Raw genomic sequence first — 24,153 nt, forward strand, 5'->3', positions numbered from 1 at the left:
CTGTGAAGCGTCCTAGTACAGTTATGCTGCCGAAATCGGGCCAGAATAGGTGTTTCTTAGCCTAGATTGTGCGGGGCAGCTTGTGGGAGATCACAGGTTTTATTCCCTTTGATAAAGAATAAAGAAATACCGAAAGGGGCGCCAATTTTGGGGCCTACAGGTTGTCGGTGTCTGCTCGGAGTGACGGGAGCAAAGCGAACCCCGAACCCCCGACGGCCTCTAAAACACCGGGGACCGAATAGCGCGCCTCGAGCCTGTCACAGTAAAGCAAACAGGGGGCACCACCTAGCTTGAGCGGCTAGGACGCAAACAACACACCACCATAACAATGTTTTCATCCAAGAGAGATGGATGCTTGGGAGTAATGATGAAGAGGAAGGAGAATGAGAGAGAGAGAGAGAGAGAGAGAGAGAGAGAGAGAGAGAGAGAGAGAGATTATAGCGGCTTAGTACTTAGGTACCTGAGAAGGATGGCGAATCCGTACACCCTTCACACATACACAAGCTCACTCCAAACATCAGACTAGGTGGCGATTCCGCACACCTCACATGGGCAAAACATTGCAAGAAAACATACTCACAAAACCTCAAGCTTTATTTAGAGAATAAGGCGATGAAATGGGAAGCATAGGGTAGGGGAAAGAGAAGAGAGAGAGTGGTAGAGCACATTGCGGATAGGTGGGAGCTGATGACGAAGACTCGCACGAGGGTTATGGCCATCATCCTTCATTTAGCTGCCCTTCATCTTCCATAGCCCAAGGGTGTAGCGGTCATGCTCAAGACGAGCATGGTGATTGCGGTGATGGTGATGGTGTGGGTGTGTGTGTGTGTACTAGGCACACACAATGCATAGTGTACTCTTTGGTGATGTTGTGTGTGTGTTTAGTGTCTGGTAGCAGCAGCCCACTTGTATGCGTTTCTGGTTACATTCAGGCCTCTCTCATGCCTATCTGCAGCAGTTTTGGTTCGCGATCTGGGATTTACATGTTGCTCGTCGTATTTCCTTTTTCATGTGGATGATTGCTCATGCGGGACTACCAGTTGGGACTTGGCTAGCTACTATGGGTCATGATCCGTTATGTACTCGCTCCTCTTTGCGCCAACTTGAGTCACCTGCTCACTGTCTTTGGTCATGCTCAGCTTCCCATGTAGTGTGGCTTGCAGTTTGCTCTCTACTCAGCAGATCAAGTGTTCAGCATGGATTTCTTACTTGGGGATCTGTCTCATGGTTGATGTCGATGCCCGGCCTGCATCTTTTCTACGAGGGCTCAGCCATAGATCCAGCCTTCATGCTTACCTCCACTAGTTATCGACGAGGGACTTTGGCTATGCTACCACAGATTGCTTGGCAGGGAGATTCGCAGACACGTGATGCAGTTTTCTCAGTCATCACTAGCATTACACTATGGAATATTTGGAGAGCTCGTTGTCTTCACATTCTCAGTGCGGCTCCACAGCTCCTTCAGGATATCCTCACTGCCATTTGGTTAGACACCATTCACACCCTGATTTGGCAGTGGGATTCGTCCTCCGGTCCATCTAGAACCGCCGAGGCTCGTCGATTTGCCTTCCTTCGGCGTTGGGCACGATCCCCACTTTTCTTCACACTGACAGGTGGTCAGATTACTTGGCATTACCACCATGAGATTGTTCTAGTCGAGTAGTCACTATAGTGGCTCTCCTCCTTTCATTCAGCTTGTACACCCCACGTGATAGGCTACTTTGGCATCCACTGGGATTGTTTTGTACTCAGTAATTTACAACCCTGACTTTTTCCAAAAAGAGAGAGAGAGAGAGAGAGAGAGAGAGAGAGAGAGAGAGAGAGAGAGAGAGAGAGAGAGAGAGAGAGAGAGAGAGAGAGAGAGAGATGAAATGAAATGAAATGTTATATTAACGTCTTCAAAAGGCCAAAGTGACCTATGAGACCAGAAAGTTACAATGCGGTGCCTCTGATACAAAGTCACATTGACAAAAAAATAAAATAAACTAGGATAACAAAATATAAATACAGCGGAATCCTAAACAAGCTGATAGGTGTGAAAAGTGAAAGGCGTGAAATGTGTGAACTAAGCAGTACAATGTGTAGACAATATGGGAGGGAAGTAGAGATCCATCTTCATAGAGATTCATCTTCATCTGTGCTCTGGATGATGAAAAAGTATGGCTCGAATCCTTTGCTGTAGCCTCCTTCGAAATTGTGTAGCTCCTCTTCTCCATCCGGGTCGTCTAGATCTCCCTAGCTCCAATGCTCGGTCTATGAGAGTGAGAGAGAGAGAGAGAGAGAGAGAGAGAGAGAGAGAGAGAGAGAGAGAGAGAGAGAGAGAGAGAGAGAGAGAGAGAGAGAGAGAGAGAGAGAGAGAGAGAGATGAAATGAAATGAAATGTTATATTAACGTCTTCAAAAGGCCAAAATGACCTATGAGACCAAAAAGTTACAATTGGTGAATCTGATACCATGTCTGAGTACGTAAATTACAAAGTTACAAAGAACTAACACTAAGACGCTAAGGAGAAAGGAAATGTGGGGGGGAGGGGGTTTGTGGGTTCAGATGAAATTTCTCATCGGTCGCTGTCGGATCTCATCGACCTCCTCCATGGTCAGTACTCTGGTTGGGCGTCTTGCATGTCGAGCTAGAGTGATCTGTATCTTCTGTTGCAGCCTTCGTCGGTAGTGGGAGACCCCCGAGGTCGTGGACGTCTGGATCTGCCAAGTTCCGTGGCTCGATCAAGCAGTGTACCTCTAGTATGAGTAGGCTCTGAGATTTGCTGTAATGACTGCTCCGTTGGCTCTCCTTTGGCTGGTGTAAAGAAATCTGTGATTCGTCTCTGGGACTGTCTTTCCTCTGATGTTCTTAGCAAGCTCTCCCTAAGTTTGCGCAGCTCTAGCAGGAACAATCCGAGACACCTCTGATCCTTGTATCTCATGACTCTAGAAAAAGGTCCGAACCCTTCTCTGAACAGGCAGTGGAAGCGGCCGTGTATCTCATAGTATGCCGGGCAGTGACATGTGTAGTGCAACTCTGTCTCTTGCTCTAAGTTGCATAGTGACATATCCTAGCTCCTGCCGGCACCCCTCGAAATTGGCCAGTCTCGATTTGGAGCTGATGTGAGGATGTGCGTATCTGTCCAATAGCGCATCTTATCCCATGAGATAAGTGTGTGTCCATAGACGCAGCCTAGTCACAAAGTCGTCCTCCGTGAGTTGGAGAAGATGCTCTCTGTAGAAGGCCATCTTCGTGCCCAACTCCTGTGTCAGCTGTATCCATGTGCTCTTGGTATTTAGCTGAATCAGATCCTGACGTATGAGTCTGGTGATCTGTGTCCGTGTGAGAGACAAGGAAGGTGCATCCAGGGAGTATTGAAGTGGAGGTAATCTATCCATCTTGAGACCATGTGACTGAAACCATGCTATCATCTGTCCATACCAACATGTTGTATCGCCTTGTAGAGCTAGTTGTCGAGATGACTCCAAGGCAAGCCGAGCGTATCTGTCCCTGGGGAGATCCCATAGACCTTGCATAAAAGAAACTGATCTCGTCAACGCGTCCACCACGGGGGGGGGGCTAGCTCGGCTCGGATAATCTCATGTGGTACTGAGGCCTTAGCCGGAATCATCCGAGCTATCATAGAGACCAGAGGCCTCTCCATACATCTCCATCCATTTGTGTTGCCAGATCTCCCATGGTGGTCTACTGAGGGTCCCCATACCTGAACTCCATAGAGCATAGCTGGAGTCACTAGAGTGTCAAAAAGCCAAAGCTTTGTTCGCGGTTCCTGAAACTGAACCTACGAACACATCCTCTCTAGTCCTCCCAAAGCTGCATATGCTCTCGTCAGTCTAGTCTCTGATGCTCTCCTTAGTGAAAACACCGGTCCACCGAAGACTACCCCAAGATAAGTATATGCATCTGTGTACTCCACAGTCTCCTGGCCATACATAAATGTGGGTGCCGACCTCCTGACCCATTGTGGTGTGGTGTTGAACACCATAACCTTGGTTTTCCCCAGATTGACAGACAATCCACTGTCACGAGCAAATGTATGCAGAGCATCCAAGTGACGCTGCATCCCCTCTGGTGAGTCAGAAATCAGCACAATATCATCATCATATAGTAACAGCGGAATCCATGTCCCTGCTATGCATATCAGGGCAGCCGTAGGGCGCCTATACCAAGAGGTCAGATGCAAACTCAAGACAAAAACAGGTTTCTCACAAGAATTCAAGAGCACCATGGGAGTTAAACAAGGATGCCCTTTGTCACCTACGCTTTTCGGACTATGCGTAGACGAGCTTGATGACTTCATCAACGAGGCTATGAGAGAAAGGGGAGATCACCCTAGTATTGGCACTTTCACGCTGCTTCTCCTCATATATGCCGATGATGTAGTTCTCCTTGCCTACAATGCCCTCATTCTACAGAAACTTCTGGATGCAGTACATGCATTTTGCAATGCAACGGGCTTGTCAGTCAATGTAGCCAAAACAAAGATTATGTCAGTCCACACATGTAGAAATGAGAATCAGCCCATCATCACGTATGCCGGGAAAACACTCCAAGCGCTTGAGAGTTTCAAGTACTTGGGCATCTATGTTCCCTCAAACCATGCATGGGGGAGTTGCGTGCAAAACAGAATTGATGCAGGACATGCAAATTACTATGAATTTGAGAACATGTGCAAGCAGAGTGTCACAAAGCGATGGGAAATTAAGTCTATGGCATTTGATGCATGTGTGGTCCAAACAATACTTTATGGTGTAGAGGAATACTTTATGGTGTAGAGGTATGGGGGGGGGGAGTATCCCCGCTAGCACTTGGAACGACATTGAAAAGATACAAAAGAAATTCCTATGTAGACACCTGGGGATCAAAACTACCACCCCATACTCAGTGATGCTTTTGGAGACAGGCAAGAGACCTTTGGAAATGCAAGCCTTACAGAGAGTACATAGATACCTCATGAAAGTTAAGATGATGCCAGAGAGCCGTCTACCCCACAAGGCATGGCAAACCGGATGTAAGCCGCAAAAGAATTACAAGAGTAAGTTTCTCACATCTAGTCTTGTAGAAGACATACGGAAATGGTTCTCTAGATGGAATGTGGGAGACCATGTGGACATGCATATAGAGGAACACACCGAACATGAACATGGGCTGAATTTTGACATAAGCATACTTGAATCCCTACACACCAGATGGAAGACAACAGACACAGGTCCAAATTTGAGTACTACGGCAAGCACATCAATACACAGTATTGGGAGACCTACAAGATTGGGACACTCAGATGCATATAAAGACACCCATGTCCCACCGGGCAAGACGAGCCATTACTTTGATGCGGACGCGATCACACATGCTCAAGATTGAAACGGGAGGGTGGCTGAATATTAAGGAAAATAGGAGGACATGCCCACAATGCAAGTTGAACAAAGTGGAAAGCGAGGCTCATGTCACCGTTGAGTGCCCAACATACGCACACATCCGTGTTGAATTTCCACAGCTCTTTCAAGGGAATGTCACCTTTGAGGAGCTTCTCTCTCGGATACACCCCTCCCCGGTAGCTTTTTTTTTTTCCGAGAAAAAGATCCTTCTATTAGTTAATGAAAGCTGCCCGTAGGGCTACAACCACCTCTGCAAGAGAGGGCTACAACAAACATGATGGGGAGACTCTCCCAATGAAAGAACAACATATATACAATGAGGCTAAATCAAGGGATGGGAGGAGGGAAGAGCCACACAAGTGGTCGGTAGTGTCAGCTGAGCACACCTTGGACAATGGTATAGAAAGGCCCAGGGCGCCAGAGTCGAAGGAAAGCCTCGCGGCGCTCCCGCATGCGGTCGGAGCTGCCCTGTAGTCCCTCAAGCTGTCCTCTGAGAGTATGGATCAGCTCTAGCCAAAAGTCACGAATAGTCTCTGCTGGCGGCACAAAGCGGGCCTCAAAAATGCGGAAACAGCGGGCCCGCCAGATGAACCACAGTGTCAGGCCACTGATGAGCTCCCAACACTCCTCTCTCTCACTGCACCACTCCTGTGGAGTAAGCTCTGTAGTAGCAGGCTGGAGTGTAGGACGCCCCCCCTGTATCACTATCATCCTGCTGGTGGATGATAGCTCAAACTGAAGTGCCGGGCCCGTGAGAGTGGACCAAGCCGCTGCCCCCCAAGTGTATTGTCTAGCCGTGGAGAGACTAGGCATCAGCCGAAGAACTCGTAGCCACACCTGCCGGGCCGAGGGACAGTCCCAAAGACAATGACGCTGACTCTCCACCAACTGGTCACAGGTTGCACATGCGGCCGAGAGACCACTATGCACAAGCCAACTCCCTACTGCTGTAGCTCTGTGTGCAACCAGCCACTGAAACAAAGTGACGCGCCTCGGCTGTCTGGAGTCCCACAGCCTCTGCCAAAATGCTGCCAAGAACTGGACTGTGAGGCCCTCCTCCTGCCAATGACGTGCTGCAGCGGGGCGGGCCTCTCTCTGTGCTGCAAGTATATGACGTCCAAGCCGAACAGTGTACTGAAAGAAGGGGACTCCTGGGTGGTCTACAGAAGAGAAGGGGTCCCTCCATAGCCACTCACCAGGATCCCACTGTACTCGTGCCAGTGGACAACACTCCCAAGCCCATAGCCTCCAGTGTCCAGTCTCAAGAGCTGCTGGGTCAGGGTCTATGACGCAAGTCCTCCCACAGATGCCCACAACGCGGATCCTCTGAAAACAGCACTCTGCTACCTGCGGGGCCTCTACTGCAACTCGCTGTAATCGTCCCCCACCCTGAAGCTCGAAGAACAGGGCTGGGACAGTCTCTGAGCAGGCCTGACTGAAATGAGAACCTCCAGTCGTGTGAAGGCTCCCATCCACCGGGGTGCTACTGGCTCGAGAGGTGTGAGCCACTCAGCTGGAACTGACTCTGAGATGTCTTGACACATGCTCTGCACCCCTCTCATGCCCTGCAGCTGGAAACCCTGCACCTCCTCTGACAAACCTGTGAACTCTAGCCAGTCACCTAGAGAGCGCGCTGGACCTGCTGCCATGGGACCCCCCAGGAAACATGAGGTCGACTACCAACCAAGTGGCCTCTCTGAGTGCTAACCATGGGGTTCCAGATGAGGGGCTGCTGTAGGCGCTCCTCCGTGCACATCGGCTATCGCTGCTCCAGGCCACGCCGTAAGAGCTCCCAAGAACGAAGCAAACTCACAGCGAAGCGGTCCTCTAGTCTCCTCCTCAAACCAACTCGGCGCATCTCTGTAAAGTTCCATCTAGTCGAAGGTTGTCAAGGGCCGCCTCTGCAACAAGAACTCCTTCCAGGGCTCCTCACCTAGAAGAAGTCCTCTGACTATGAACTTCCCTAGAAGGGCTCTGCTCTACTGTGCTGGATCAATGATCCCAAGCCCTCCCTGAGAACAAGGAAGTGTGATGACCGACCAAGCCACCTTGGCTCAGGCCATCTGAGTGTCACGTCCTGACCAAAGGAAGTTCTTGATCAACCTCTCTACCTGGCTGATACAAGAACTCGAGAAGATCCAGCAGGTAGTGATGTACCACATAGTCGCCAACAGCACCTGGTTGGCAACTACTACTCTACCAGCCAGCGACAGACGTGCTGAGCTCCTGTAACAGCTTTCTCCTGATGGACAGGAGAAGAGGAGCAATCTGCTGCTCGAGAGACAAGTCCAAACCAACCTGACAACCCAAGTACCGAACTGCAGTCCCTGGGGGAATCCACCTGAAACCCTCTCCTGGCATCCAATCTGGCACAGGAGCACTACCAACCGAGAAAGCCACTATCTTTCTCCAGTTGATCAGTGCGCTCGATGCACAACAGAAGGTCTCCAGAGCTTGCTCACATCTGTGAAGATTGGCCTCCTGGCCATCTAAGTACAAGGCTGAGTCATCGGCAAACTCAGCGTCCAGTAGCTCCTCTCCGCGAATAGGGAGTGCTAAGCCCCGAAGACCAACCTGCTGTGACACCAAAAATCTGCTCATGGCTTCCGCATAGAACAGAAAGAGAAAGGGGCCAAGAGGACAACCTTGTCTGACTGAGCGTGTGAGCATGAAGCGCTCACCTCTCCCCCCTGCCAAAAGCACGTGACTGTGAGCCTGTCTGTACAAAGCTGACACCCCTCTGATCCAAGCACGTGAGAAGCCCATCCTGCGGAGAGTGCCCTCTAGAAAGTCCCAGTCAACTCGGTCGTATGCCTTCTCAAAATCGAGAAGAAGAATCACAAGGTCCTCACCACGGAGCCGTGCCAGGGCAGAAGCCTCCCAGAAAGTAAAGATGTTGTCAAGGATACTGCGTTCCTTGACAAAACCTGTCTGAGTCCCATGTATAAGGCTCTCTAAAAGTGGCTGAATCCTCAAACTTAGAGCCTTGGCAAGAATTTTGTAGGCTGAGTTGAGGATGGTGATGGGGCGCCACTGTCGAATCTCATCCAAGGAGCCACCCTCTTTGGGAATGAGGTAGATCAAGCCCTCACTCATGCTGTCAGGCATCACTCCTGTGTGCAAAATGTAGTGAAAAGCACTACAGAGATCTGGGCCAAGCAGGTCCCTGTACTCCAAGAAAAAGCTGGGAGTCAACCCATCGTCACCTGGACAGCTACCACGAGGGAGGGCCCTTAGAGCTGTATGCAGCTGCTCAAGCTGAAGTGGCATCTCTAGCCTCTGGCGCATCTCCTCTGTCACAAGACATAGCATCGGTGCCCAAACCTGCTCCCTGCATGCATCCTGTCGCTCTGACTGAGGCTCAGCCGACAGTAACTCACGGTAAAAGTGAGTAGCAACTGTACGCATATCCTCGGGCTCACAAGCAACTGACCCATCGGGCCTCCTCAACTGAATGACCTTGGCATGCGAGTGCCGAGGTCCCATTGTCTCAAAAAAAGCACCAGTCACTCTGTCACCCACCTGAGTCCACTGAGATGCCTGTCGGTGAAAGGCAAACTCATGACGCCTCTCCTCTATGCTAGCAAGCTCCTGTCGAGCCTGCTGTAACTGCAAGTTCTCCCATGTGGTGAGAGAACTCTAAGACCTATGTATGCAACCATCCCACCACTGAGTCAAGGGACCACTATGTCTCGGCCCTACCACAGAGAGGGAAGGAGAAACCAACTGCTGAGTCCAGGGCCTCTGTCCCCCTAGCGGCGAGGAACAAAACATGGACCCTGAAACAGGCTGCCTCATGGTCTGCTGGGGAATCGCCTAGAAAACGAGTGAACCCGTACTCGAAGAAGTCCCAGTGGCGTCGGATGTCAATGCTCGTCAGCCGACGAGGGATGGCTGCAAGGGAGGATGTCTGAATCTGCAGAGGGGGCCGCAAGAAGGGCTGATCCTCTCTCGCTAGGGGACTCGCGGCAAAGGCGTTGCCAAGAGATCTCCTAGCCGCCGGCGAGGGACCAGTCTCCTGAGTAGACTGAGGAACTGGAGCAGGAGGGGGGAGAGAAGGAGCTGGGGAGAGTGGAGGAGAAGAGGGGCGGGATGGGGCGACAGAGGTAGAGGGGCGAGGTGGAGAGGCGACGGGAGTAGAAGGCGGGGAGGATGAGGCAAAGGGGGGGAACTCTGGGGGGGGGGAGCGGCTATCGATGGAGAAGCGGAGGTGGGGGTTGGCGCAGGGATCTCCTCCTGCTCAAGAGGACCAAAATGGTTCCCCGTGGGAACTCACTGCTGCTGAGTAGGCACCTGAAGGCCACCTTGAGTGCCAGGCTGACGCTGTGGCCCATGGCGTCGGCGGCCACGGGCCTGCTGCCACCCCTCTTCCGCTGGAGCCCCAGGCTAGGAGGGTGGCTCTGCATCTGTACGTTGTGCCGTTGGCTGTGGCTGCGGGCCAGCCCTGGTAGGCTGGGGCTAAGGCTGTGGTACAGGTCGCGGCCTCCTCCGTGGACAGGCCTTCGCTAGATGGCCCATTTGTCGGCAAATGAAGCACTGGTTCGGGAGGCCCGAGTACTCCACACTCTGTCGAAACCAACCCCCAGTCACCCGAGGTAAAAGGATAACCTTCGGGAGCTTGAGGGGAGAGAGATGGGAGAAAGGACAAGGGGAAGAGAGAGGGGGTTGACCTTTTGAGTGGAGGAGAGGAAAAGGGACACACGGGGGGGCAACAGTGAAGAAAAAGGAGGCAAGGTGGGGATGGGTTGCCCCGCAAGCATGAGGTGGCCTATTTTACCTTTCTCATATATTTACATAATCATACTTTATTTTTTTCTTACTTTTTCCACTGCCTTTTATCACTCCCTCTCTAAGAGGGGGTTTTCATGGGGTGGGGACGAGAGAAGAGGGGTATGGGAGCTTGGCTTGTGAAAAGCCCCCATCAGGAGCATTCTAGCTTCCGAGCCGTGTGTGTGATTAAGTGTTAATTCCCGCTACAGGTCTCGTTTGCGAAGTGTTGTGTGTGTGTGTGTGTGTCTAAAGTAAAGAATTACGGGTGAAAGCCAACGCCTACCGCCCTACGGGCCGGTTACAGTGTCTAGCTGGGTCAGGTCTTGGGAGATGAGCTTGGTGATCTCTGACGATGTAAGAGTGAGAGATGCTGCATCCAATGAGTAATGGAATGGTGGCAGCCTGTTGATGCTGAACCCATGTGCCTGAAATCATGATGTCATCTCCCCATACCAGCATGTTGTATCTCCTTGTATGGCTAACTGTCGAGAGGATTCAAGTGCTATGCGAGCATATCTGTTTCTACGAAGTTCCCATGTGCGTCTCATGAAGGAGACTGATCTGGTGAGCGCCTCCACCACTAGTGGGGGGGCCGCTAGATCTGCTCGGATAATGGCTCGCGGTACTGATGCCTTGGCTCTAATGAGCGGCGAGATCATAGAGACGAGAGGTTTCTCCATGTTCCCCCAACCGTCTGTGCGACCCTGCCTCCCGTGGTGATCTAGTGAAGGTCCCCATATCTCGGTTCCATAAAGCAATGCTGAAGCCACCAAGGTGTCAAAGAGCCAGAGCTTTGTTCGGGGCTTCTGAAACTGAACCTGCTAACACATCCTTTCCAATCTACCCAATGCTGCGTGGGCTCTAGTAAGTTTGGTCTCAGCTGCTCTTCTGAGTGAGAATGCAGGTCCGCTGAAAACCACTCCAAGGTAAGTGTAATCGTCTGTGTACTCCACAGTCTCCTGGCCGTATGTGAATGTAGGTGCTGACCTCCTGATCCACTGTGGGGTGGTATTAAACACCATAACCTTGGTTTTACCCATGTTGACAGACAAACCACTTTCGTGGGCAAACGTATGCAGAGCATCTAGTTGACGTTGCATTCCCTCTACGGATTCGGAGATCAACACTATGTCATCAGCATATAACAAAAGTGGAATCCATGTCCCTGCCAACTGAGCCCCTTTATCTCCATCGATGTCAATGTAGTCAGAAATCTCATCCACATACATACCGAAAAGAGTAGGAGAGAGCGGGCAGCCCTGCTTCACCCCAATAGTGGAGTGAACCGGTGTAGAAAGTCCCTCCGGGGTGCGTACATGCCCTACTACTGATTTGTACAATGCCATGGTCCCCAAAATGAGTTCTGTGGGTACTTCCATTTCCTGTAGTCTGCGCATCAGTCTAGCTCTGGGTACTGTGTGAAAAGCTTTGCGGAAGTCCACAAAGCTACAATCGATCCGTCTCCCATGAGATCTACCTTCCTCGATGATGGCCCTGAGTGTCAGGATATGGTCAAGAGTAGAGAAGCCTCTCCTGAATCCTGCCTTTCCAGTTGTACGTATTCCCTCCCTCTCTGCCCATCTACTCAGCTGTTGCTCAAGAATGGATGCATACAACCGTGCCAGTGTGTGCCCAATCATAATAGTGCGATAATTCCCAGGCTCCATGGGGTCTCCTGATTTGAAGATAGGTACGATCGTAGATAGGCTCCAAGTGTCCGGTAGGCCCTCACACATGGCACGGTTAAACATGACTGCTAGAAGCTCTGCTAGTAGGTCTTTGGCATGCATGAAATGCTCAACGACTAGGCCGTCATGATCATATGCTCTCCCAGTCTTCATCCTGTCAATAGCTTTCTTCACCATCTCAACGGTGAAAAAGACACATGCGTGTTGGCATGGATCGGGGGGGTCGGGGAGGGGCGGCTGTCCAGATACTGTGTACAAAGATGATGCGTACTGACCCCAGGTCTCTGCGGAGGAAATCGCGGGGGGGGGGGAGTGCTCATGAAAGAGCCGCCACGCCTCACGCGAGTCCTGACTCAAGAATAGTTGATATAGATCCTGGTCGAGTCGAGCCAAAAAAGCCCTCTTCTTCCGCCGCACCAGGCGTCGGAAGTCAATCTGTGACTGTCTGTGAGTGACGTCCCCCAACAGCACCTCCTTCTGAAGTCTGGCTCTAATCTGGCGGCACTCCTCATCGTACCAGCTGTTCCGAGGCATGCTCCCTGATCGGGGGCCCTACTCAGGCTTGGTGTGTGGGTATGCTTCTGCTGCTGCCTCATGTAATGTTTGTGTCAGTATAGTAGTTACCTCCTCCAGAGGTCGCCTCGGGTCCTCAGTGCATAGGCGTCTGTAGATTCCGTCCATGTATACAGAATCCGTCTCCCGTGTGAATGTGTAGCGAGTGGGGGCTGCTACTCGTGGCCTGTGTGCTACACTGAACTGGAAGGAGATGGTCATCGACACCAGAGCATGATCCACTGCCACCCCGACCGGTCTGGGCCCAAATGTGAGATCCTGGATAGTAGAGATGAGATTCGGCTGTGCCATGACATAGTCCACAGTGCTAACTCCATGTCTAGGTGAGAAGCATGTAAAACCTCCCGCAGCAGGATATCTCTGTAGGCCGTTCAAGATGGCCAATCCATGTGCAGTGCCCATGTCTATCAGGCGTCGCCCATACTCAGTATATTCCACATCGTGTGATAGTCTGGAAAGGCCCGTCTCTGCTACATCTAGCTCTCTTAGCATCTCCTCTGAAGTATCTTAAAACAATGCCTGGTGATGGGCAGTCCTAGCATTGAAGTCCCCTAGGATGATGATGTCACCATCCCTAGAGAACTCCCATATGTCATCATCCAAAATAGAGAAAGGGGAGTGTCCTCTGGGTGATGCATAAACTGATGTACTCGGGGGAAAGTAGCAAATAGCTAGATAGAGGTATCTGCCTATCTCTGCTTTTAGTCTCACCCACATGTACCTAGCTTGCTCGTCCCTGCGGGCTATGTGTATCAGTGGCTGCAGATCCTCTCTAAATAACACTGCCACTCCTCCCGAGCCCCGCCCTCTGTGCTCTGAGCGTGTCTCCTGTCTGTAGGCTGTCTCCCACCTGTATCCACTAATGTGTGGCATGGATTGCCCAGGGGCCTGGTGTGTCTCAGAGTAAAAGATGATGTCTCTTCCAGTAAAGCTATCCTCAAAAGCTCCTACATCAAGACGCATAGATCCATTGCAGTTCCAGGCAGCTACTTTGAGTGTGGTCCCATAAGTCTCGCACCGTCATGTGGAGCGGCGCTCTAGTATTACCACTTTTCCGTCTCGATAAAAAGCGATCTTGCCTTTTTCCCTTGCCGCTCTAATCACCGGCATTACTTCCTGCATATGAGCGATCTGCGAGAGGGTGAGATCATCCCCGAGAAAGATGCCTGTCTCTTTAAGAGTTGGTCTTTTCTTCAAGAAGGACTTCTTCGCTTCCATGGAGGGAAAACAGAGGATGAGTGCTCTTTCTTTTGAGGTTTCTCCACCGCTTCCATTTTTCTTTATGTTGCCAACTCTCCATGCCCTTGTGTTCGTCGGCTCATGAATCCCCATCAAGGCTGTGAGTTCTTTTACTATTTCGTCCACATTGCTTTTGTCTTTAAGACCGCAAATTCTCACATGTAAAGTGTGCACCCTTCTCCTCTGCTCCTCCTCAAGTGTCTGATTAATGATGTTGCTGGGTGTGGACGTGGGCGTTATCTCCTTGCCTTTCCCTTTCTTGGCCACCTTGATCCATTTCTCGGCTTCGTCCGCCTTCTGTTGAGTTTTGGTACTAACATCCACCCAAGAAGTCGTCATTTCTTTGTGGTGCTCTTCTCCCTCTTGGATGGCCCGTACTTGCTCCTTGATCGTGTTGATTTCTTCGATTACTGAGGGTTGCAGTTTGCCCTCTTCCAGTGTGTTTCTTGATCGTGCTTCGGCGAGATCTTTCTTGAGTGACGCGATCTCTTCCTCTTGGGTCGTCACTTGGTCTTCCAGCGTGCTTATCTTGCTCTCTTGGATCAACACGCGTCCTTCCAGCATGTTTATTGTACCCTAGAGATTGCGGTTCATCTTGGTAATGGTCTCCGTCATTTCCTCTTTGCATTTTCGAATGGCATCCTCTAGGGGGTCGGCTTTTTCGTTCGTCTTCGTCATGTTTGATCGCCGTCCGCAAGGGGGTTAGATGCGCGTGTGCACGTACTCTAGCAGCGGGCGAGGCTCTGGATGTACGTGTGCACCCACACTGGCGGCGATCGCGACGAGTGGCGGAGCGCCAGGCGGTGTGGCCCGGTGCCCTCAATATGTTCAGCTGTGTGTGTGTGCGCGGGCGCCTCGAAAACAAAAGTGGAGGAGGAGGAGGGGGAGGGGGAGGGGGTAGAAATGAAATGAAATGTTATACTAAAGTCCTCAAAAGGTCATAATGACCTATGGGGCCCGAAAGTTAAAAGGTGGTGGGGGCGGGGGCGGGGGCGAGGTCTCGAAAAATAAAAATAAAAATTTACTTCCTGCGCGTAGAACAAGGGGGCGACGGGCGCGGTGGTGCAGCTCAGGCAGAGGCGGGGGGGCAGTGAGGCGGGCGCGTGGGTGCAGTGCAGGGGCGGGCGCGAGGGTGCAACGCGAGGGGCAGAGGCGGGGGGGGGGGGGGGGGGGGGGGGGCAGGGCGGCAGCAGAGTGCGGGCAGCAGAGAGAGAAAGAAAGAAAGAAAGAAAGATTTTTAACGTCTATGTCAGGCCGAAATCGGCCTATGAGACAAATCAAATGTACATGGCGTGTATGTCATCCGTCTATCGGAAAGACAAATGAAACAAAACTGATACAAAACTGAACTGAATGTAGGTAATGGAGTATCTGAGGAGGGATGGGGTTCTATCTCTAGGGGTATATGCATGTCTATATGCTCAAGGTAGTACAATCATGAGAATGCATCAAGCTCTCTAGCTCCATCCTGTACAAATGGGGGGATGTAAGATGTGGTACATGGGCGGGGTTGGTGCCAAGTATATCGAGATGGTAGGGTTATCATTGATGGCAAGACCATCGCATAGGGACTCGCGGCCTGTGGGACACACGAGGAGATTCATGTCACGGTTTGGAATTGCAATGGAGACCTATGGACACACCCAGAGAGACTTGAGGAGGTGATGAGAGGTCGAGACATCATTCTACTTACAGAGACACACGAGAGCCCAGAGAGAGGGTTACCACGGATACATGGTTTCCAATGGGAGTCTCTACATCGGGGATGTATGCGCCAGCACACCACTCACGGTTCAGGAGGAGTGGCTATACTTTTTAGACAGGGGCTTCACAGCAGACTACAGATTGTTGCCCGGGACCCACAGGCCCGATACATGTGGATTCGCCTCGAGCTCTCACGAGACAGGATCGTCTACATTGCCCTTTGCTACTTTGCTCCCACAGGCTCCAGATTCGCCCCTATTGAGCAGGAGTCACCGTACGCATGCCTCACAGAGGAGATTATGGAGTACTCCACACTGGGTGAAGTCTTCCTTATGGGAGACTTCAATGCTCGTACGCGCAGTGAGCAGTGTGAGACATATGACCACGAGGACCCAGAGGCACTACACACTCTAGATGAGGAGGCTACTATGAGAGATACAGCAGACAGAGCTCCAGTCACAGCCTACGGACGACACCTACTTCGACTTGGCTCCCAGCACCGTCTCGTTATTTATAACGGGATGGCCCAGTGGCCCACCTCAGGGGGCCTGACTTGTATGCCACATGGAGTTACAGAGGGAGGGGGGAGTACAGTCGACTATATTATGGGACCCAGGGAGGCTACACACCTTATCACATCCTTCACCATTCCACCCATACCCATCGGAGCCGACCACACATACCTCTCTTTCTCCATCACCGGAGATACCATCCCACATAGCTCCACAGCACACACTCCACACACCACCATCCATTTCACACATGAGCTAGCCTCTCTTTACTCAGCCGAGGTCGAGCATGGCCTATGCCTCCTCCACCCATCCACACCACTCTCAGTTCTCACATCACATATCTCTTCCGTTCTCCACACTTCAGCTATTAGCTCTTTTCCACACACCACTCACACAGGACGCACTCCCCCCCCCGGGACTATGCCTCAGAACCGCTGGTATGATGATGAGTGCAGAGAGTTATACCGACGCCTCCGTGCACGGCGAGCCTTAGGAGAGATCACAGAGAGAGAGGCCAGACGAGATATGAAGACGCTGACACGCCAAAAGCGGCGAGCATTCGAAGAGGCACAGGAGCTTGAGCTATACCGCCTATTCATGAGCATAGATAGCGCGACGGCATGGCGCACCCTGCGCGAGCCACGTCCGACCACAGCTATTGAGGATCCACAGATATGGCATGATTATGCAGAGCGCCTCTATGAGGTGCCAGGGCAGCCTCCTATCCCACAGCCACATGAGCCACGCCCCACGTGCTCCTCCTTCTTTACAGCAGAGATGGTAGAGAGGGCCATACGCCGCATGCAGCACAGACGATCAGCTGACCACACTGGATTACAGAGTGAGCACATCATTTATGCGGCCTCCACTATAGCCCCGTTGATTGCACATGTCTTCAACCGGGCTATAGGGGAGGGCTTCCCAGAGGAGTGGACACAGCACACCATAGTGCCTATCCACAAATCTGGCGACACCCTGGACCCAGGGAACTACAGGACTATCATGATTGGCCACACGATGGCCAAACTATATGGAGCAGTACTTGAGGCACAGCTTAGCTGCTACGCAGAGACCGAGGGTTTACGAGCTCCAGGCCAGGCAGGTTTCAGACGAGCTTTCTCCACCACTGACCACATCTTCGTTCTGCGCTGCCTCATTGATGGGGCAAAGGCGCGGAAGAAGAGGCTTTACTGTTGCTTTGTGGATTTCCGCAAGGCCTTTGACACAGTCCCACGCGAGAGACTCTTCCAGCGCCTTCACAGCATTGGGGTACCGACAGAGATGATTTGGGCCATATATACTCTCTACGAGAGGGTGACGGGTCGGGTTCGTTGCCCAGGCGGCTTTTCAGAGACCATTGCTAGCACCATTGGTGTTAAGCAAGGATGCCCACTCTCCCCGACACTCTTTGGGCTCTACATCGACGAGATCTCCGACTACATACTACGAGCAGGGGGAGAGGGGAGCGACTTGGCAGGTACTCCGGTCCACATCATGTTATATGCTGATGATATTGTGTTGATTTCAGAGTCACCCGAGGGCTTGCAACGCCATCTTGAGGCCTTGGACGAATTCAGCACACACAAGGGGTTGACTGTGAACCTTGGCAAAACCAAGGTCATGATCTTTCACACATCCAGTGCAGTGAGGAGCGCTGCCACCTTCACAGCAGCAGGAGGACAGGTTGATGTAGTCACCTCCTATGTCTATCGAGAGAGAGAGAGAGAGAGAGAGAGAGAGAGAGAGAGAGAGAGAGAGAGAGAGAGAGAGAGAGAGAGAGAGAGAGAGAGAGAGCATTGCATGGAAGGACAAGCATGTGAGCTACTTGGTTTCTTCTTTTCTTTTATGGCATGTTATTGCTTTCAATTTATTGTATATATAGATGTGCAGGAGCATGCTGAAGCCAGTTCAGAATTGATATCTAGGAACAGTGAAAGGCTTCATGGGATGTTGCTTGGAGACATAACGGAGGACAATGATGAGTTTTCCAATGATGGCCTTTCACGTAATCCTGTGGGCAATGGAAATGATGTGCACCACCAAGTGGTCAGCTGTGAGTTTGAGAACGATCTTACATCTTTGAGTGGGCCAAGCGTTTTGCTTGGTGCAAAGTCAAGTGAAGAAGGTAGGTATAAGAAAAATTGGTTTACAGATAGCACCAAATCTGGTGTTTTTATTCCGGTGGAGGGCTGTAATAGGACAGAATATAGCCACTTTGCGAAGGTATATCAAAGTCTTATCAAGATTGCGAGTGCTTACACTCTCACTCCTGAGCTTGCGAATTTTGCTATTATAGGAAATAAGACTCTTCTTTCAACATGGGGCTTTGACAGATTTCAGAATCAGACTTGGTTCCTTGTACAATGGATGTCAGATTGGCCCAACCTTCCAAGGCTATACTATGGAAGTGAAGCATTGGAATCATATTTGTTTGGTCAAAAACAGCTTGTCAGTGAGGTATGCTGCAAGCACCCAGGTTTTCCGTTTTTTTGTTGGATGGTTATTGTGATTGTTTTCTATGAATAGTACAATTGATTCATAAAAGGTGGTTCACACCCTACTTTCAATCTCTCGATGGAGATGCATGCGAATTTCCTGTCAAGGAGTGTCTAATGATTGTAAATATCTTCATATTGTGCATCACCTGCTACAGAATGTTCCATGTAAGCATGCTCTGCATTAAGTCATGGACTTCACCATCTTGACTTAGCAAAGAATGGCTGCGTTTGAAAGAATTCTCTGTTAGCAATGGTCAACTTATACAGGATTGGAACTTTCCTCAACATACTGAGCTGATTTTTGCTTGTATGTGAAAAAGATTTTTTGTAGATTCTGTATTTTCCATGTCCTAATGGATGAAAGTGCCATTCTCTTTCCATATCCCTCCATAGAAAAGCTTGTTGAAATAGTGCTTCGTGGACAAGAAGTGCAACTCCGCACAGCCAATTTGCTTCTACTTATAGCAGCCTGTCTTACGTTCAGAAAATTTCAGACATACTAGGCCAGGGACAGAAAAGCACTCAGCATTAAAACTTGCTGCAGTTTCAATAAGGAAGGGCAAAATTACCATTCTCAAGCAAAATGGAAAGGTGCTTGATTTCTAATGTATGAAGAACTTCCTGAATGCTGACTTTAAGGTATATGTAGGATGGCAGCAATTCCACCTCACTGCTTGAAAGATGACATTTGTCCTCTTCTTGGTTCCAAAGGGGTGTTTTAAGGTTGGTCTTCTGGAGTCTTGCTACCTATTCCCCTCTTTCTTCAGAGCTCTTGGAGGGCTTCTATGCATATTTTAGAGCCCTTCCTCTGAGTCAGCAAATAATATTGTCATGTGCATTGAGAAGTAGGGCCACAAGTTTACCAGGAAGAGATTTCCATTCCCCATTTATCATCTGAAGTTCTGCAAGTTTTATCAAAGGGGAACTCTGCTCCCCTTTCTTCTGATCTTCGTGTGGATTTGATTCTCTGTCCCTGTTTTATAACTTTCCATCAGTCTACTCGTAAATTTTGATTCATATCTTAAAATTACAACCAATAAAAACGTGCGTTCATTTGCTTGAGCATTTCAAGTCTGTGAGAATAGTACAATGGCCTTCAATCTTCTCTTTCTTGAAACGAAGAGTGGTTTTTAGTCAATAGAAGAGCCATGGACTATCGATGCCTACTACAGACATGCAATTGTTGATGTGAAATGGATGAATTGAGAGCTGCTCTCTCAGTTTGTTAGGTTCGAGGATCTTCATCAAGCCTGAAGAACTTATATGTTGGCAGTTCATCAAGCGCAATAATTGCAAAAAGTTAGCGCAATAATTGCAAAAAGTTTTTCTTTTTCCATCAAGTGTTAGTCCGCATGGTTCTGCACACCATTGCCTCTTTTGATCTGCCTCTCTGAGAAGAAATTAGAAGATCTTCAAGGGTGAACCAGCAAGGTTGTTGCTTTCCTAAGGAAATTTAACGTTCCTTTCACATTTATGTGGAACTTTTTTGCATAATTCTTGACAAGAGATGCGAATGACTGATAGCATTTGTATCCATAAAAGAGAATGAAAGTCTCTCTGCATGTGTTGGGATGGGGTTCATTAGATTTACCCTTTTTCTGTTACAAGAGTTTTTTAGACCTTGCTAACCATTGGAACTTAGCTTGTCAACGACTCCTTAGATTCTCCAGTCTTCTTTGGACTCTTTTCTTTCCTCTTCTCCCCTGTTGTTTTGGGTCCCCATATCCTGTTTCATAGCTTTTTCTGTTCCCATTACCATTCTCATCTATTCGCATGCATTGAAAAGAGGATTGTAATATGCAAGAGGCTGAGAACGTACAACATGAAGTTACTTCATTGATACAATCATTTTTCATGTCAGATGGTACAACATCAATATTCACCCTTGCTATCGATGTTAATGTATTGTAGTGATGACATTGCATGACCAACTGGATTGGAAAAGGAGAGCTAGAGCTGAGCCCGAGCCTGCCAGAAGAACAGACCCTAGTCTGAGTGAAACGTGGCACGACTCGTGTGTCGTATAATATGAATGCTGCTGATGTGGCAGGGGATGCACGGGAGCTATGTCAGATGGTACAACATCAATATTCACCCTTGCTATCGATGTTAATGTATTGTAGTGATGACATTGCATGACCAACTGGATTGGAAAAGGAGAGCTAGAGCTGAGCTCGAGCCTGGCCAGAAGAACAGACCCTAGTCTGAGTGAAACGTGGCACGACTCGTGTGTCGTATAATATGGATGCTGCTGATGTGGCGTTGCTGATGTGGCAGGGGATGCACGGGAGCTATTGAAAGCGTTGACATTCAGGGCTTTGGGGTACGAGCTTTTGATAGCAGCTGCTTTTAGGCCAAGTGCCTTTAAAATATGGGTCTTGGGGTAGCCACACTTATTGGTCACAGAGTTGGGTCCCCTTGGCTATTTTATCTGTGGATTATGTGGAGGTCAATTAATAAAGAAGTATTGCAAGGGGTCCCTACCTTAGGGGTCACTAGATCTGTGTGGGGAACTCCACCCCCCCACTGTGTCTTGCCTCTAGTTTTAGTCCTGTCTTCAGTTCTAGTACTTGATGTTTCAATTCAGTTTGTGGTGTGTTTGTTTGTTTCATCGCCTTGTTAGTGGCTTGCCACCTACAGTGGTATTAGAGCACTAATTGACTTTGTTTTATGTGGAGATCCGGTCCTACTTTCTATAACCACCATGGACACAATAGCACCTCGTGATTCTAAGGAAGAGTACGAGTATGTGGAAGAGAAAGTTGAAAGTTGAAGTGCAGGAGAAGAGGATGTTGAGGAAGAGGAATCAGCCAGTGAGGAACAATCAACAGGCGATGAGAGTGAGCCAAAAAGGGAATTCGAATCATCGTTTAGGCCACCAGTGCTTAGGACGTGAAGCAAGAAGAGGAATTGTAGTTCCTTACGGAGACTACAGTAGAGGATTCGAGCCATACCCTCTCGACATCCAGAGTGCAGATGAGGATGGATTCTAGTAGTAGTATCTTTGTTCTAGTTCTTTTGTACCCAGACATGGTATTAAATTCACCATTTTGTAACAGATTGGTCTCATAGGTCATTTTGGCCTTTGGAAGACGTTAATATAACAATTCATCTCTCTCTCTCTCTCTCTCTCTCTCTCTCATGAGTCTCTCACTGTTTTTAGGGTTTCGTCTCTTCATCTTTGCTGTTTTTAGGGTTTTAAAATTGCTTTTTGGGTTTCGTCACTGTTTTTTTGCTGTTTTTAGGGTTTCAAATGTAACATTTAATGGCCTAAAAACTTGTGTGTAGCGGAAATTAGCATGAACATAGTGGGCATTTCATTAGAATAGATTCCTAATGAGAATTACAAGAGTGCTTGGGTGGAGAGAGCAACAAGAAGCATAACACCTAGTTAGATAGCATGAACAATACTTTCAAAAGAGAGAGAAATTAAGCTATTGACAACAGTTGAGGACCGGATTTGCATGGAGCCGGTCCCCCCTCCAAAAGGCTTTGTATTATGGTTTCTCCCATCAAGAGAGACATTGTACAATACAATTCTTTGTGTTCCTTCAAGACTAGCTAGTGCAATGAAGAAGAAAGCTTCATGCACTAAGCAAAACACTTAGCAAACACAACTTAAATTATCCCCGGTCTCAGACCCAAGACCTCACATCTCCTCACATAATCACTCATATTAGCATAGCTTAGCTTAGTAATTAGCTTGGTAGAGGAGATGAGCATGCATTGAAGCTTGGCTCTTGGTTGGATTTGCATCCACATGCCAAGAGTATGTCGATGTAGGCTTCTATCTCACAAGCTTGGAGTAGATGATGAGCTCTCCATTAAAGCTTGGGAAGAGATAGTCTTCTCTTTCTTCACACATGAGATTGTGTGTGTGTATGTGTGTGATAATGCTTTGCAATAATCAGCCCCCTCTCTCTCTTGGGCGAGCCCTCTTGCTATTTGCTTTTGCTCAACCCTCATTGGCCCTCCCCAAGTCAAGCCAATGACTATTAAGCAGCATAAGTGATAGCCTTCTGACATGTGTCCCCCTTTCCCCTTTTGTGAGAGCTTTAGGTTAATTAATAATTCAATTAAACTCTCATTGGACCCCTTTGCCTCTTGGCCAATAGGAATCAGGCAAGCCATTTGGGTTGCTGAATGCTCATTGGACCCCTTGGGAGATTGCCCAATAGTCATCTAGGAGACTTAATTCTCATTCGTTCTTTTATTAAGTGTTTTTAAATTAATTAAACTAGATTTACTCTAGCCTAATTCTCATTGGTCCACCTCCAAGGCCATCCAATAGAAATTGGGCACACCTTGTGGGCATCTGGACTAGGGAGCTGATATGTGTCCCTAATTCCCTTTGTGTAAAGGGAGTCTGTGTGTGTGTGTGTGTGACTTTCTCTCTCATCCCCTACTCCCAAGGCTCGCCCCCTCCTATGTAGGGATTTGAAAAGACTTTTTGGTCACACACAAAGCATCCAATTTCCCCTAGGGTTGACCTTTGGACACAACCTTTGAATTTTGGAACCTTAGCATTTTGGAAGTCTTAATGGGCTGAACCTTAGGGTCTTTTTAGCCCATTGTTGCACATGGCTCTTTTGCAGATGGCCCCCCCTTTGGATCCCTATTTTCCCTCCTTTGGATCCCTACTGTGGCCGGTCTGCTAGCTTAACCAATATTCTAGCTTTTTCTCCTCTGGCACTTCCCCACATTAAATGATCAGTTTAATATGAGAAAATCATTTAGGAGAATTAGATATTGATTATTATGACATCAAATCTGTGTTTTGCTGTTTTTTATGTTTTTTAGGGTTTCTTGTATTTTTTTACTGTTTTAGAGTCTCTCTCTCTCTCTCTCTCTCTCTCTCTCTCTCTCTTCTCACACCAAAGGCACACTGATCGACCGAGCGACCGAGTTGGGGAGATCTAGACGCCCACGACTGAGGAGGACTACACAGCATCGACGGAGGCTGCATGAGAGGATTCGGATCACTTTGGCTCGACATACACGATGCCCGGTCACACTACTGACCATGGAGGAGATTGATGAGATCCGCCAGCGACCGATGCTGGATCTCTTGTGATCTAGCTATCCCGGCTAGTTGTTTAGCTGCTTAGTTCACACCTAGCAGTTCAGGATTCCATAGTATTTCATTTTGTCATTTTGTCATCTTGTTACTCACTTTGTATCAGATCCACCACATTGTAACTTTCTGGTCTCATAGGTCACTTTGGCCTTTTGAAGACGTTAATATAACATTTCATTTCATTTCATTTCATTTCTCTCTCTCTCTCTCTCTCTCTCTCTCTCTCTCTCTCTCTCTCTCTCTCTCTCTCTAACGGGGAGCATCGGAGAAGTGCGAACGGTTTCCCCCACGTGTAAGAAGACGCATCTCTCGCCGGTCATCCACAAAGCCGCTTTCATGCGGACAGGGAAGGGGATGTCGGCAATAGAGAAGGAAATGAGAGAATGGAGAAACGAAGTGGAAGAGTGGAGGAAGGAGAGGAACACTATTCTTCAAAGATAGGATCGAAGAAAGAGATGGCATGTGTAGGAGGATCGCTTCACTTGAGGAGAAAGTGGTCATCCAAGATTCCGTCATCCGAAACCTACAAGCAAAAAGTGGGCGGCTTGAAGAAGGCGAAATTCAGCCATCCATGATGGAAGAATTGAATACCATAAGAGAAGAAATACGGGTTATCAAGGAAGGTGAAGAGAAGAAGTCATGGGCCGCGGTCATCTCCGCAACACAAAAGAAAGTAGAGGAGGTCGAAAAATGGATTGAGGTTGCTAAGAA

The 24,153-nt window shown here is 49.1% G+C and overlaps 1 protein-coding gene across 9 annotated transcripts in view; it reads left to right on the forward strand.

The window, feature by feature from the left end:
• Positions 1 to 24,153, forward strand: part of LOC147443783 (uncharacterized) — a 153,738-nt gene that overhangs the window by 73,554 nt on the left and 56,031 nt on the right. For 4 of the 9 annotated variants that reach the window (XM_086526569.1, XM_086526571.1, XM_086526573.1 and 1 more), the window contains 2 exons: positions 17,396 to 17,550; positions 17,758 to 18,324. In XM_086526569.1, coding sequence (XP_086382695.1) covers positions 17,396 to 17,550; positions 17,758 to 18,324 — 722 coding nt within the window. Of the gene's footprint in view, positions 1 to 17,395; positions 17,551 to 17,749; positions 18,325 to 24,153 lie in introns of all 9 variants that reach the window. The other 5 variants (XM_086526570.1, XM_086526575.1, XM_086526574.1 and 2 more) reach the window with 2 other exon arrangements.

Source organism: Adiantum capillus-veneris, chromosome 13, assembly GCF_014529385.1.
Source record: "Adiantum capillus-veneris isolate H3 chromosome 13, ASM1452938v2, whole genome shotgun sequence".
Lineage (NCBI taxonomy): Eukaryota > Viridiplantae > Streptophyta > Polypodiopsida > Polypodiales > Pteridaceae > Adiantum > Adiantum capillus-veneris.